The sequence below is a fragment of the Salmo salar genome, unplaced genomic scaffold, assembly GCF_905237065.1.
Source record: "Salmo salar unplaced genomic scaffold, Ssal_v3.1, whole genome shotgun sequence".
Taxonomy (NCBI): domain Eukaryota; kingdom Metazoa; phylum Chordata; class Actinopteri; order Salmoniformes; family Salmonidae; genus Salmo; species Salmo salar.
In genome coordinates, this window is record NW_025549536.1 from 10,001 (window position 1) to 24,497 (window position 14,497).

A 14,497-nucleotide genomic window follows, 5' to 3' on the forward strand; every position below is an offset into this window, starting at 1 on the left:
CTATCCATAAGAAGGATTGTTAGTCGTGATACTTGGTATTGGTAGAGGGAGAGACAACACGGTGGAACGTTCAAACAGAAGGATCGTTCGTCGTGATACTTGGTATTACTCTCCATGTCTGATTGCTCTCTCTCCCCTCAGGTATAAAGTGTACTCTGGCTGTGTTCAACCCTCACAAGCCCTCTGAGCCTCCCAACAACCACAACTGTCATCTGTTCCACTGCCAGAGTGAGCGGGACTGTCCCCTCCTGGCTGCGGAACAGGGCATCAACACATACGACATCTTCAAAGGTGAGCGCATCTTCCTTCAGCTAAACGTCTGGGTCCTGGTCCACAGCTCCAGTTGGAGAATAAGGGGCTCCATGTCAGACCTACTAGTTGTGCTCTTGTCTCGTCGTCGTTGTCTTACAGAGTCTTTCATCTCTGCCTCGTCCAGTCATGTTCTGATGTCGTGTTCTCCATAGGTTTGATTCATCCCTCCACGGTGATACCTACTCCACCTTCTACAATCCAACCAACTACTACTACTACTGCTGCTGCTGCTACTACTACTACTACAACTCCAGCAACTACCATCAGACCACAACCCACTACTACTACCACCACCACTACACCTACCACCACAACCACACCACAACCCACTACTACCACCACCACTACACCTACCACCACAACCACACCACAACCCACTACTACTACTACTACCACCACTACACCTACCACCACAACCAGACCACAACCCACTACTACTACCACCACTACACCTACCACCACAACCAGACCACAACCCACTACTACTACTACCACCACAACCACACCACAACCCACTACACCTACCACCACTACACCTATCACCACAACCACACCACAACCCACTACTACTACTACTACCACTACACCTACCACCACAATCACACCACAACCCACTACTACTACCACCACCACAACCACACCACAACCCACTACTACTACCACCACCACCACAACCAGACCACAACCCACTACACCTACCACCACAACCAGACCACAACCCACTACACCTACCACCACAACCAGACCACAACCCACTACACCTACCACCACAACCAGACCACAACCCACTACACCTACCACCACAACCAGACCACAAACCACTACACCTACCACCACAACCAGACCACAACCCACTACACCTACCACCACAACCAGACCACAACCCACTACACCTACCACCACAATCAGACCACAACCCACTACTACTACTACTACCACCACAACAGCGACACTACAACCTACTACTACTACTACCACTACTACACAACCTACTACCACAACGACACAGCTGACAACCACAACAAAACAACCCTCTTTAATCATAGTAACAATGGCTGTTATGACACGACCAACTCCAACCGCTACTACAACAACATCCTGGCCACTAACAGAGGCCCACACTACTCCTACTACAACAACATCCTGGCCACTAACAGAGGCCCACACTACTCCTACAACAACCACTACCGCACAGATGAACAGAAAGCCCGATAAACCTCCCAAAAAAACGAACAAATCGTCTAAAAAACCCAAACCACATCCTGCCACTACAAGAACGACGTCTTTACCTGTCTCAACGACACACCGCAGAGATCCAGACCCCACCGCTCCAGCACCAACACACCGCAGAGATCCAGACCCCATCAGAACTACTGAAAAACTCCAGCCAGCCACTGAGCCAGCTACCACCACCACCACCACCACCACCACCACTTCGACTGGTGCTACCACCACCACCACCACTAAGAGCCCAGCGGCCATTGAGCCCCTGATCCCAAGGACAACACCGGAAAAAGAGCCGGCGCTGGTGGCCAAGGGGGTCCAGTCAGCCCCAGCCTCCCCAGGGACAGAGGGTCGGGGCGGAGGGAAGGAGGTGGCAGGGCCGGGGGCTCTGAAGAGCTCCCTGGTGGCTGTGGTGGTGGTAGGCCTGGCCATCCTGACTCTGGTCCTGGCTGTGGTGGGACGTAAGGCCATGGAGTCGTTTGACCGGCGACACTACACCAGGCTGGAGCTTAACGACCTACACTACGAGGTGTGACTGAACCCTTACACACACTGACACACACACACACACACACAGACACACACAGACACACACACACACACACACACACACACACACACACACACACACACACACACATCCTGGTTCGCAAAGGGAGATAATAAACAAGAAAAGTCCACCTGCAAAAATAATATATTTCTCTTCAGTTTTCTCTGTTTTAATTAAATAGTTTCTTTAACCACATTTCTATTAGATAAGAAACACGTTCAGTTTCGTTTTAAGAGCATATCAATGTACTGTCATTCATTACAACACAATAACAATAGTGTCGTTGAACAGACCCCTGTTCTAGTATTCTAGAACAGTAGAGAGATATCACAGGGCTCTAGAACAGTAGAGAGATATCACAGGGCTCTAGAACAGTAAAGAGATATCACAGGGCTCTAGAACAGTAAAGAGATATCACAGGGCTCTAGAACAGTAGAGAGATATCACAGGGCTCTAGAACAGTAGAGAGATATCACAGGGCTCTAGAACAGTAGAGAGATATCACAGGGCTCTAGAACAGTAGAGAGATATCACAGGGCTCTAGAACAGTAGAGAGATATCACAGGGCTCTAGAACAGTAGAGAGATATCACAGGGCTCTAGAACAGTAGAGAGATATCACAGGGCTCTAGAACAGTAGAGAGATATCACAGGGCTCTAGAACAGTAGAGAGATATCACAGGGCTATAGAACAGTAGAGATATCACAGGGCTCTAGAACAGTAGAGATATCACGGGGCTCTAGAACAGTAGAGAGATATCACAGGGCTCTAGAACAGTAGAGAGATATCACAGGGCTCTAGAACAGTAGAGAGATATCACAGGGCTCTAGAACAGTAGAGAGATATCACAGGGCTCTAGAACAGTAGAGAGATATCACGGGGCTCTAGAACAGTAGAGAGATATCACAGGGCTCTAGAACAGTAGAGAGATATCACGGGGCTCTAGAACAGTAGAGAGATATCAGAGGGCTCTAGAACAGTAGAGAGATATCACGGGGCTCTAGAACAGTAGAGAGAGATCACAGGGCTCTAGAACAGTAGAGAGATATCACGGGGCTCTAGAACAGTAGAGAGATATCACAGGGCTCTAGAACAGTAGAGAGATATCACGGGGCTCTAGAACAGTAGAGAGATATCACGGGGCTCTAGAACAGTAGAGAGATATCACGGGGCTCTAGAACAGTAGAGAGATATCAGAGGGCTCTAGAACAGTAGAGAGATATCACAGGGCTCTAGAACAGTAGAGAGATATCACGGGGCTCTAGAACAGTAGAGAGATATTACGGGGCTCTAGACCAGTAGAGAGATATCAGAGGGCTCTAGAACAGTAGAGAGATATCAGAGGGCTCTAGAACAGTAGAGAGATATCACAGGGCTCTAGAACAGTAGAGAGATATCACAGGGCTCTAGAACAGTAGAGAGATATCACGGGGCTCTAGAACAGTAGAGAGATATCAGAGGGCTAAGGAATAAAGAACCGTAAGCAGCAATATCTCTATTCCAACAACTCAGGAACCCTCTGAATTTAAAGGTCATAGTGTAATTTGGGTGAACTATCCCTTTAAGCAAACAGATAGGGGCACAAAGTGATAGCCTCCCCGATGTACAAGAGAGTCATTGGAGGCTGGTGAAGGGAGGACGGCTCATAATAGATGGAACGGCGTCAAACACTGTGAAGAAACCAAGTCTAGATGTGTTTGATGCCTGTCTATTCATTCCAGCCATCACTATGAGTCCCTCCTCAGATTCAAGGGGGCACCAGCCACCACTGAAAAGTGTACTGACTGGGACCTGTTAAAGAGGAATAACTGACTGGGACCTGTTAAAGAGGAACAACTGACTGGGACCTGTTAAAGAGGAACAACTGACCTGTTAAAGAGGAACAACTGACTGGGACCTGTTAAAGAGGAACAACTGACTGAGACCTGTTAAAGAGGAACAACTGACCTGTTAAAGAGGAACAACTGACTGGGACCTGTTAAAGAGGAACAACTGACTGGGACCTGTTAAAGAGGAACAACTGACTGGGACCTGTTAAAGAGGAACAACTGACCTGTTAAAGAGGAACAACTGACTGGGACCTGTTAAAGAGGAACAACTGACTGAGACCTGTTAAAGAGGAACAACTGACTGGGACCTGTTAAAGAGGAACAACTGACTGGGACCTGTTAAAGAGGAACAACTGACTGAGACCTGTTAAAGAGGAACAACTGACTGGGACCTGTTAAAGAGGAACAACTGACTGGGACCTGTTAAAGAGGAACAACTGACTGGGACCTGTTAAAGAGGAACAACTGACTGGGACCTGTTAAAGAGGAACAACTGACTGGGACCTGTTAAAGAGGAACAACTGACTGGGACCTGTTAAAGAGGAACAACTGACCGGGACCTGTTAAAGAGGAACAACTGACTGGGACCTGTTAAAGAGGAACAACTGACTGGGACCTGTTAAAGAGGAACAACTGACCTGTTAAAGAGGAACAACTGACTGGGACCTGTTAAAGAGGAACAACTGACTGAGACCTGTTAAAGAGGAACAACTGACTGGGACCTGTTAAAGAGGAACAACTGACTGGGACCTGTTAAAGAGGAACAACTGACTGGGACCTGTTAAAGAGGAACAACTGACCTGTTAAAGAGGAACAACTGACTGGGACCTTTTAAACAGGAATAAGGTACAATAAGAGTTTCCTATCTCTTCTGCATGTTAACCATTTATAGCCATATCAAGATGTCTGTGGACACCAACTCCAATCTATATGTCTGATTGACTTTAACACGTGTTTTTTCACTGTGCTGTATACTGTGGGTTAATTCCTTTGCTTCTGGCAGAGTTCTGGACGAACACAATGATGGATGCAAATCTGTACAATCTGATGCACTATGTTTTTTTTTATATAATACATTTCTTTTTAAATGGTAGGATTTGTTTTCATAGGTAGATGACACTGGCTGCACATTATTTTTCATACGTCAATTTGTATTGTATACTATGCGAGTATGCACTTATACAGAGAAGAATGTGTGAGATTACTGACTGACTGAGTGAGTGGAATGGAGAAATGCCCACTGGAAGGTTAGATGTAATACAACGATGTACCACAAGGTGGCGCGGCGTTCATGTAATACCACGATGTACCACAGGGTGGCGCAGCGTTCATGTAGTACCACGATGTACCACAGGGTGGCGCGGCGTTCATGTAATACCACGATGTACCACAGGGTGGCGCAGCTATCTTACTTCTTAATGGCATGCAGCGCAGTCACTTTAAAAACACGTCACACCACTCGGGAGCATGGAGCCAAATTTTAATATAATTGCACAGAATTATAACCTTGTTTATTACTGGTATTGCTTTGATAATTTATAAAGTGTAGTTTGGTCTTGTTTTTGTGAAGTGTTGCTTTCCAATCACTTTGGGATTAGATGTTTTATTAACCTGAATTCTTGTAAGGAAATAAAATGTGATTTTTGAATAATGTTTCTTGTGTACTTTTATCTACACGGTGAAGTGGTTTTGGAATAAACAATATAACAGTTTGTTGTTCGTTCTAGAAACTATGAAAAGGTTTCTCTCTGTGTCTTACACACACACACACACACACACACACACACACACACTACACACACACACACACTACACACACACACACACACACACACACTACACACACACACACACACACACACACACACACACACACACACACACACACACACACACACTAACACACACACACCACACACACACACACACACACACACACACACACACACACACACACACACACTACACACACACACACACACACACACACACACACACCACACACACACACACACACACACACACACACACACACACACACACACACACACACACACACACACACACACACACACACTACACACACTACACACACACTACACACACACACACACTACACTACACACAACACCACACACACACACACACACTACACACACACACACACACTACACACACTACACTACACACACTACACTACACACACACACTACACACACTACACACACACACACTACACACACACACACACACTACACTACACACACACACACACACACACTACACACACACACACACACACACACACTACACACACACACACACTACACACACACACACACACACACACTACACACACACACACACACACACACTACACACACACACACACACACACTACACACACACACACTACACACACACTACACACACACACACACACACACTACACACACACACTACACACACACACACACACACACACACTACACACACACACACACACACACTACACACACTACACACACACTACACACACACACACTACACACACTACACACACACACACACACACACACTACACACCCTTTCGCTGCAGTTCCAACTTTTTAGTTTTAGTCATTTCGCAGACGCTCTTCTTATCCGGAGCAAATTAAAATTAAATTCAATTAATTCAAATTAAAAAGTAATTTAGGGTTAAATTCCTCTAGACCACATCCCCAGATATTCCACTTAGTCGGCTCAGGGATTCAAACCAGCAGCTTTTCTGGTTAATGCCTCAACGCTCTTAACCACTAGGCTACCTACCACCCATGGACTGGACTGTCCTTTAGTTAGCCTGTAGCTCTATTGAACTGTCCTTTAGTTAGCCTGTAGCTCTATTGAACTGTCCTTTAGTTAGCCTGTAGCTCTATTGAACTGTCCTTTAGTTAGCCTGTAGCTCTATTGAACTGTCCTTTAGTTAGCCTGTAGCTCTATTGGACTGTCCTTTAGTTAGCCTGTAGCTCTATTGAACTGTCCTTTAGTTAGCCTGTAGCTCTATTGAACTGTCCTTTAGTTAGCCTGTAGCTCTATTGGACTGTCCTTTAGTTAGCCTGTAGCTCTATTGGACTGGATCGTCCTTTAGTTAGCCTGTAGCTCTATTGAACTGTCCTTTAGTTAGCCTGTAGCTCTATTGGACTGTCCTTTAGTTAGCCTGTAGCTCTATTGAACTGTCCTTTAGTTAGCCTGTAGCTCTATTGAACTGTCCTTTAGTTAGCCTGTAGCTCTATTGAACTGTCCTTTAGTTAGCCTGTAGCTCTATTGGACTGTCCTTTAGTTAGCCTGTAGCTCTATTGAACTGGATCGTCCTTTAGTTAGCCTGTAGCTCTATTGGACTGGATCGTCCTTTAGTTAGCCTGTAGCTCTATTGAACTGGATCGTCCTTTAGTTAGCCTGTAGCTCTATTGGACTGGATCGTCCTTTAGTTAGCCTGTAGCTCTATTGTACTGTCCTTTAGTTAGCCTGTAGCTCTATTGAACTGTCCTTTAGTTAGCCTGTAGCTCTATTGTACTGTCCTTTAGTTAGCCTGTAGCTCTATTGGACTGGATCGTCCTTTAGTTAGCCTGTAGCTCTATTGAACTGTCCTTTAGTTAGCCTGTAGCTCTATTGAACTGTCCTTTAGTTAACCTGTAGCTCTATTGAACTGTCCTTTAGTTAGCCTGTAGCTCTATTGAACTGTCCTTTAGTTAGCCTGTAGCTCTATTGGACTGGATCGCCCTGTAGTTAGCCTGTAGCTTTATTGGACTGGATCGTCCTTTAGTTAGCCTGTAGATCTATTGAACTGTCCTTTAGTTAGCCTGTAGCTCTATTGAACTGGATCGCCCTTTAGTTAGCCTGTAGCTCTATTGAACTGGATCGTCCTTTAGTTAGCCTGTAGCTCTATTGAACTGTCCTTTAGTTAGCCTGTAACTCTATTGAACTGTCCTTTAGTTAGCCTGTAGCTCTATTGAACTGGATCGTCCTTTAGTTAGCCTGTAGCTCTATTGAACTGTCCTTTAGTTAGCCTGTAGCTCTATTGAACTGTCCTTTAGTTAGCCTGTAGCTCTATTGGACTGGATCGTCCTTTAGTTAGCCTGTAGCTCTATTGGACTGTCCTTTAGTTAGCCTGTAGCTCTATTGAACTGCCCTTTAGTTAGCCTGTAGCTCTATTGGACTGGATCGCCCTGTAGTTAGCCTGTAGCTCTATTGTACTGTCCTTTAGTTAGCCTGTAGCTCTATTGGACTGGATCGCCCTTTAGTTAGCCTGTAGCTCTATTGAACTGTCCTTTAGTTAGCCTGTAGCTCTATTGAACTGTCCTTTAGTTAGCCTGTAGCTCTATTGGACTGGATCGCCCTTTAGTTAGCCTGTAGCTCTATTGGACTGGATCGCCCTGTAGTTAGCCTGTAGCTCTATTGAACTGTCCTTTAGTTAGCCTGTAGCTCTATTGAACTGTCCTTTAGTTAGCCTGTAGCTCTATTGGACTGGATCGCCCTGTAGTTAGCCTGTAGCTCTATTGAACTGTCCTTTAGTTAGCCTGTAGCTCTATTGAACTGTCCTTTAGTTAGCCTGTAGCTCTATTGAACTGGATCGTCCTTTAGTTAGCCTGTAGCTCTATTGAACTGGATCGTCCTTTAGTTAGCCTGTAGCTCTATTGAACTGTCCTTTAGTTAGCCTGTAACTCTATTGAACTGTCCTTTAGTTAGCCTGTAGCTCTATTGAACTGGATCGTCCTTTAGTTAGCCTGTAGCTCTATTGAACTGTCCTTTAGTTAGCCTGTAGCTCTATTGAACTGGATCGTCCTTTAGTTAGCCTGTAGCTCTATTGGACTGTCCTTTAGTTAGCCTGTAGCTCTATTGGACTGGATCGCCCTTTAGTTAGCCTGTAGCTCTATTGAACTGTCCTTTAGTTAGCCTGTAGCTCTATTGAACTGGATCGCCCTTTAGTTAGCCTGTAGCTCTATTGGACTGTCCTTTAGTTAGCCTGTAGCTCTATTGAACTGTCCTTTAGTTAGCTTGTAGCTCTATTGTACTGTCCTTTAGTTAGCCTGTAACTCTATTGAACTGTCCTTTAGTTAGCCTGTAGCTCTATTGAACTGGATCGTCCTTTAGTTAGCCTGTAGCTCTATTGAACTGTCCTTTAGTTAGCCTGTAGCTCTATTGGACTGGATCGCCCTTTAGTTAGCCTGTAGCTCTATTGAACTGTCCTTTAGTTAGCCTGTAGCTCTATTGAACTGTCCTTTAGTTAGCCTGTAGCTCTATTGAACTGTCCTTTAGTTAGCCTGTAGCTCTATTGGACTGGATCGCCCTTTAGTTAGCCTGTAGCTCTATTGAACTGTCCTTTAGTTAGCCTGTAGCTCTATTGAACTGGATCGTCCTTTAGTTAGCCTGTAGCTCTATTGGACTGTCCTTTAGTTAGCCTGTAGCTCTATTGAACTGTCCTTTAGGTAGCCTGTAGCTCTATTGAACTGTCCTTTAGTTAGCCTGTAGCTCTATTGAACTGTCCTTTAGTTAGCCTGTAGCTCTATTGGACTGGATCGCCCTTTAGTTAGCCTGTAGCTCTATTGAACTGTCCTTTAGTTAGCCTGTAGCTCTATTGAACTGGATCGTCCTTTAGTTAGCCTGTAGCTCTATTGAACTGGATCGTCCTTTAGTTAGCCTGTAGCTCTATTGAACTGTCCTTTAGTTAGCCTGTAGCTCTATTGGACTGTCCTTTAGTTAGCCTGTAGCTCTATTGAACTGTCCTTTAGTTAGCCTGTAGCTCTATTGAACTGGATCATCCTTCAGTTGGCCTGTAGCTCTATTGAACTGTCCTTTAGTTAGCCTGTAGCTCTATTGAACTGTCCTTTAGTTAGCCTGTAGCTCTATTGAACTGTCCTTTAGTTAGCCTGTAGCTCTATTGAACTGTCCTTTAGTTAGCCTGTAGCTCTATTGAACCGTCCTTTAGTTAGCCTGTAGCTCTATTGAACTGTCCTTTAGTTAGCCTGTAGCTCTATTGAACTGTCCTTTAGTTAGCCTGTAGCTCTATTGAACTGTCCTTTAGTTAGCCTGTAGCTCTATTGAACTGTCCTTTAGTTAGCCTGTAGCTCTATTGGACTGTCCTTTAGTTAGCCTGTAGCTCTATTGGACTGTCCTTTAGTTAGCCTGTAGCTCTATTGAACTGTCCTTTAGTTAGCCTGTAGCTCTATTGAACTGTCCTTTAGTTAGCCTGTAGCTCTATTGGACTGTCCTTTGAGTTAGCCTGTAGCTCTATTGAACTGTCCTTTAGTTAGCCTGTAGCTCTATTGAACTGTCCTTTAGTTAGCCTGTAGCTCTATTGGACTGTCCTTTAGTTAGCCTGTAGCTCTATTGGACTGTCCTTTAGTTAGCCTGTAACTCTATTGAACTGTCCTTTAGTTAGCCTGTAGCTCTATTGAACTGTCCTTTAGTTAGCCTGTAGCTCTATTGAACTGTCCTTTAGTTAGCCTGTAGCTCTATTGGACTGTCCTTTAGTTAGCCTGTAGCTCTATTGAACTGTCCTTTAGTTAGCCTGTAGCTCTATTGAACTGTCCTTTAGTTAGCCTGTAGCTCTATTGGACTGTCCTTTAGTTAGCCTGTAGCTCTATTGGACTGTCCTTTAGTTAGCCTGTAGCTCTATTGGACTGTCCTTTAGTTAGCCTGTAGCTCTATTGGACTGTCCTTTAGTTAGCCTGTAGCTCTATTGAACTGTCCTTTAGTTAGCCTGTAGCTCTATTGGACTGTCCTTTAGTTAGCCTGTAGCTCTATTGAACTGTCCTTTAGTTAGCCTGTAGCTCTATTGAACTGTCCTTTAGTTAGCCTGTAGCTCTATTGGACTGTCCTTTAGTTAGCCTGTAGCTCTATTGGACTGTCCTTTAGTTAGCCTGTAGCTCTATTGAACTGTCCTTTAGTTAGCCTGTAGCTCTATTGAACTGTCCTTTAGTTAGCCTGTAGCTCTATTGGACTGTCCTTTAGTTAGCCTGTAGCTCTATTGAACTGTCCTTTAGTTAGCCTGTAGCTCTATTGAACTGTCCTTTAGTTAGCCTGTAGCTCTATTGGACTGTCCTTTAGTTAGCCTGTAGCTCTATTGGACTGTCCTTTAGTTAGCCTGTAACTCTATTGAACTGTCCTTTAGTTAGCCTGTAGCTCTATTGAACTGTCCTTTAGTTAGCCTGTAGCTCTATTGAACTGTCCTTTAGTTAGCCTGTAGCTCTATTGGACTGTCCTTTAGTTAGCCTGTAGCTCTATTGAACTGTCCTTTAGTTAGCCTGTAGCTCTATTGAACTGTCCTTTAGTTAGCCTGTAGCTCTATTGGACTGTCCTTTAGTTAGCCTGTAGCTCTATTGGACTGTCCTTTAGTTAGCCTGTAGCTCTATTGGACTGTCCTTTAGTTAGCCTGTAGCTCTATTGGACTGTCCTTTAGTTAGCCTGTAGCTCTATTGAACTGTCCTTTAGTTAGCCTGTAGCTCTATTGGACTGTCCTTTAGTTAGCCTGTAGCTCTATTGAACTGTCCTTTAGTTAGCCTGTAGCTCTATTGAACTGTCCTTTAGTTAGCCTGTAGCTCTATTGAACTGGATCGTCCTTTAGTTAGCCTGTAGCTCTATTGGACTGTCCTTTAGTTAGCCTGTAGCTCTATTGAACTGGATCGTCCTTTAGTTAGCCTGTAGCTCTATTGAACTGTCCTTTAGTTAGCCTGTAGCTCTATTGGACTGTCCTTTAGTTAGCCTGTAGCTCTATTGGACTGGATCGTCTGTTCCACACAAGATGCTGATTATCCAGAATTATTTTTCTTAATATTTCAACTCAGATGTTGAGCAGAGAAAGTTCCCTCTTGGTGTACATTTTTGAATTAGCCGTAATAATAATAATAATAATAATAATAATTAATGAGAAGAATATATGAATGTCATGTTGAATGTGTTTTTATATTAATACATTCCTCTGCTGAAGGAGATGGTGCCTCTACCAATCACAAAAGAGAACCATCCAATGCACATAACCAATCATAACAAATCTAACAATGATTGCATCTTTTAGTCAGATTTGTGCAAAATTAACGGTCAATTACATTTAGTCTTGTGGCAACAAGACCCAGGCAAAATTAGGGATTGCCTTGCAGACCTATACGGAACAAATATAAACAACATGCAACAATTTCAAAGATTTGACTGAGTTACAGTTCATTGAAGGAAATCAGGTCAATTTAAATGAATTCATTAGGTCCTAATCTATGGATTTCACATGACTGGGAATACAGATATGCATCTGTTGGTCACAGATACTTTACAATAAAACGTAGAGGAGTGGGTCAGAAAACCAGTCAGTTTCTGTGAATGTGACCATCTGCCTCATGCAGCGCGACACATCTCCTTCACATCGAGTCGATCAGGCTGTTGATTGTGCATGGAGGTGATGGTGGCGGATGAACGACACGACAACGAGCATCAGGATCTCGTCACGAGATCTCGTGACATCAGCAAACCGCTTGCCCCACACAATGACATAAGTCTACCATCTGCCCGGTACAGTCGAAACCCGGGATTAATCTTTGAAGAGCACGCTTCTCCAGTCAAGACCCTGGTGAGGATGACGAGCAGATGAGCTTCCCTGAGACGGTTTCTGACCAGTTTGTGCAGACATTTTTCAGTTGTACAAAACCCAGAGTTTTATCAGCTGTCTGGGTGGCTGGTCTCAGGTAATCTCGCAGGTGAAGAAGCCGGATGTGGAGGTCCTGGGCTGGCAAATTCTTCTAAAATGACATTGGAGGCGGCTTATGGTAGAGAAATTAACATTTGATTCTCTGGCAACATCTCTGGTGGACATTCGGCATGCCAATTGCACGCTCCCCTCAAAACTTGAGACATCTGCGGCCATTGTGTTGTTGTGACAAAACGGAACATTTTAGTGGCTTTTTATTGTCCCCAGCACAAGGTGCACCTGTGTAATGATCACGCTGTTTAATCAACTTCTTGATATGCCACACCTGTCAGGTGGATGGATTATCTTGGCAAAGGAGAAATACTCACTAACAGCGACGTAAACACATTTGTGGCCAAAAAATTTGAGAGAAATAAAGATGATTTTTTTTTTGCATATGGAAAATTTCTGGAGATCTTTTATTTTAGTTCCTGAAACATGAGAGCAACACTTTACATGTTGTGTTTTCTATGTTGGTTCAGTATATAATGCATGATAATACCATTCCCCCCTCTCTCTTCTCCTTCCTCTATTCTCTTCCGAGGAGTAAAAGGAGATCCGGCCAGCAGCGGAGGCAGGGTCATAGGGGTATGTTATTCTAAAAACCGAAGCACCGAGTACTCCGGCAGAAAAAAATATAGTCCCTTTCGGAATGTGGATCTTTCACACTCAAACAATTGTTATATTAGATCAGGTTTTCTGTCTTCGACCGGGTAACAAGTATCTTGACCCTATCGGTTGCGTGATTTTTTTAAATGTATTTCCCCCCAGCCACCGTAGTGATTTTGAATGTGTTGTAAATCCAGCTGGACGAGAGGGGGCTGCAATGTAATCAAGTCCAACAATAGACAGCAGAGAAAGAGACGGGAGGGGAAGGTAAAGGAGAAGGGGGGAGGGTTGGCATGTTGCTCTCAGGCAGGAGAATGAATCGCAGCGCCACCGAGCCTGAAACAGACCTAGTAGAAATGGAACTGAGAATAAGCACAGTTACATTGTAGCCCCAACAACAACAACAAACAAACAACAACAAGCCCCAAATATATTGTTACAATCTAACAGTTCCGTCGGAGGAATTAGGACACAGCAATGCGAAGCCTGCGCTGAACAGGAGCGGCCGGGGTGAGAACAAGGCAGAAAGATGGGCGCCGTGCTACGGACTGTGTTGTTCTCTAGTTTTTGTTTGCTAATACGAGGTGAGTTTTGATCTTTTTTTGCTTGTTTTATTTTGTATTTATTTTTTTCCTTCCGTGGAAAGTTGGAGGAGGAGGAGGAGGAGAGGGGGGGATATGGTGTCCAGAGGTGGGGATCCTAGTGTCTAGATTTGGGGCTCTTTTCTTTGCAATGGCCTCGTTTGCTCATTAGTGGGGCCCAGTGAAGGGGATGTGATTTGTTCATCATCAGGAGTAGTTAGCCATCCTGCTAACGTTAGCTAACTACAACAGTGTTTTCCCATAGCGCCTTGCTACCTGTATCTGTAACTAGCTAACGTTAGCAGGATGGCTAACTACAACAGTGTTTTCCCATAGCGCCTTGCTACCTGTATCTACTGTAACTAGCTAACGTTAGCAGGATGGCTAACTACAACAGTGTTTCCCATAGCGCCTTGCTACCTGTATCTGTAACTAGCTAACGTTAGCAGGATGGCTAACTACAACAGTGTTTTCCCATAGCGCCTTGCTACCTGTATCTACTGTAACTAGCTAACGTTAGCAGGATGGCTAACTACAACAGTGTTTTCCCATAGCGCCTTGCTACCTGTATCTACTGTAACTAGCTAACGTTAGCAGGATGGCTAACTACAACAGTGTTTTCCCATAGCGCCTTGCTACCTGTAGCTAACTAGTTGGCTATCCGATGATTGTTAACTAA

The 14,497-nt window shown here is 44.4% G+C and overlaps 2 protein-coding genes across 2 annotated transcripts in view; both read left to right on the top strand.

Moving 5' to 3' along the window:
- The window catches only part of mansc1 (MANSC domain containing 1), an 11,406-nt gene extending 8,880 nt beyond the window's left edge, over positions 1–2,526 (top strand). The window contains exons 3-5 of the mRNA XM_045713401.1: positions 142–291; positions 465–739; positions 1,070–2,526. Of these exons, the coding sequence (XP_045569357.1) occupies positions 142–291; positions 465–739; positions 1,070–2,071 (1,427 nt within the window). The 3' untranslated portion in view covers positions 2,072–2,526. The remainder of the gene's footprint in view (positions 1–141; positions 292–464; positions 740–1,069) is intronic.
- Positions 2,527–13,453: 10,927 nt separating this feature from the next.
- LOC106595994 (low-density lipoprotein receptor-related protein 6) overlaps positions 13,454–14,497 on the top strand; it is a 98,764-nt gene continuing 97,720 nt past the window's right edge. Inside the window, 1 exon segment of the mRNA XM_045713399.1 lies at positions 13,454–13,821. Within this exon segment, the coding sequence (XP_045569355.1) occupies positions 13,767–13,821 (55 nt within the window). The 5' untranslated portion in view covers positions 13,454–13,766.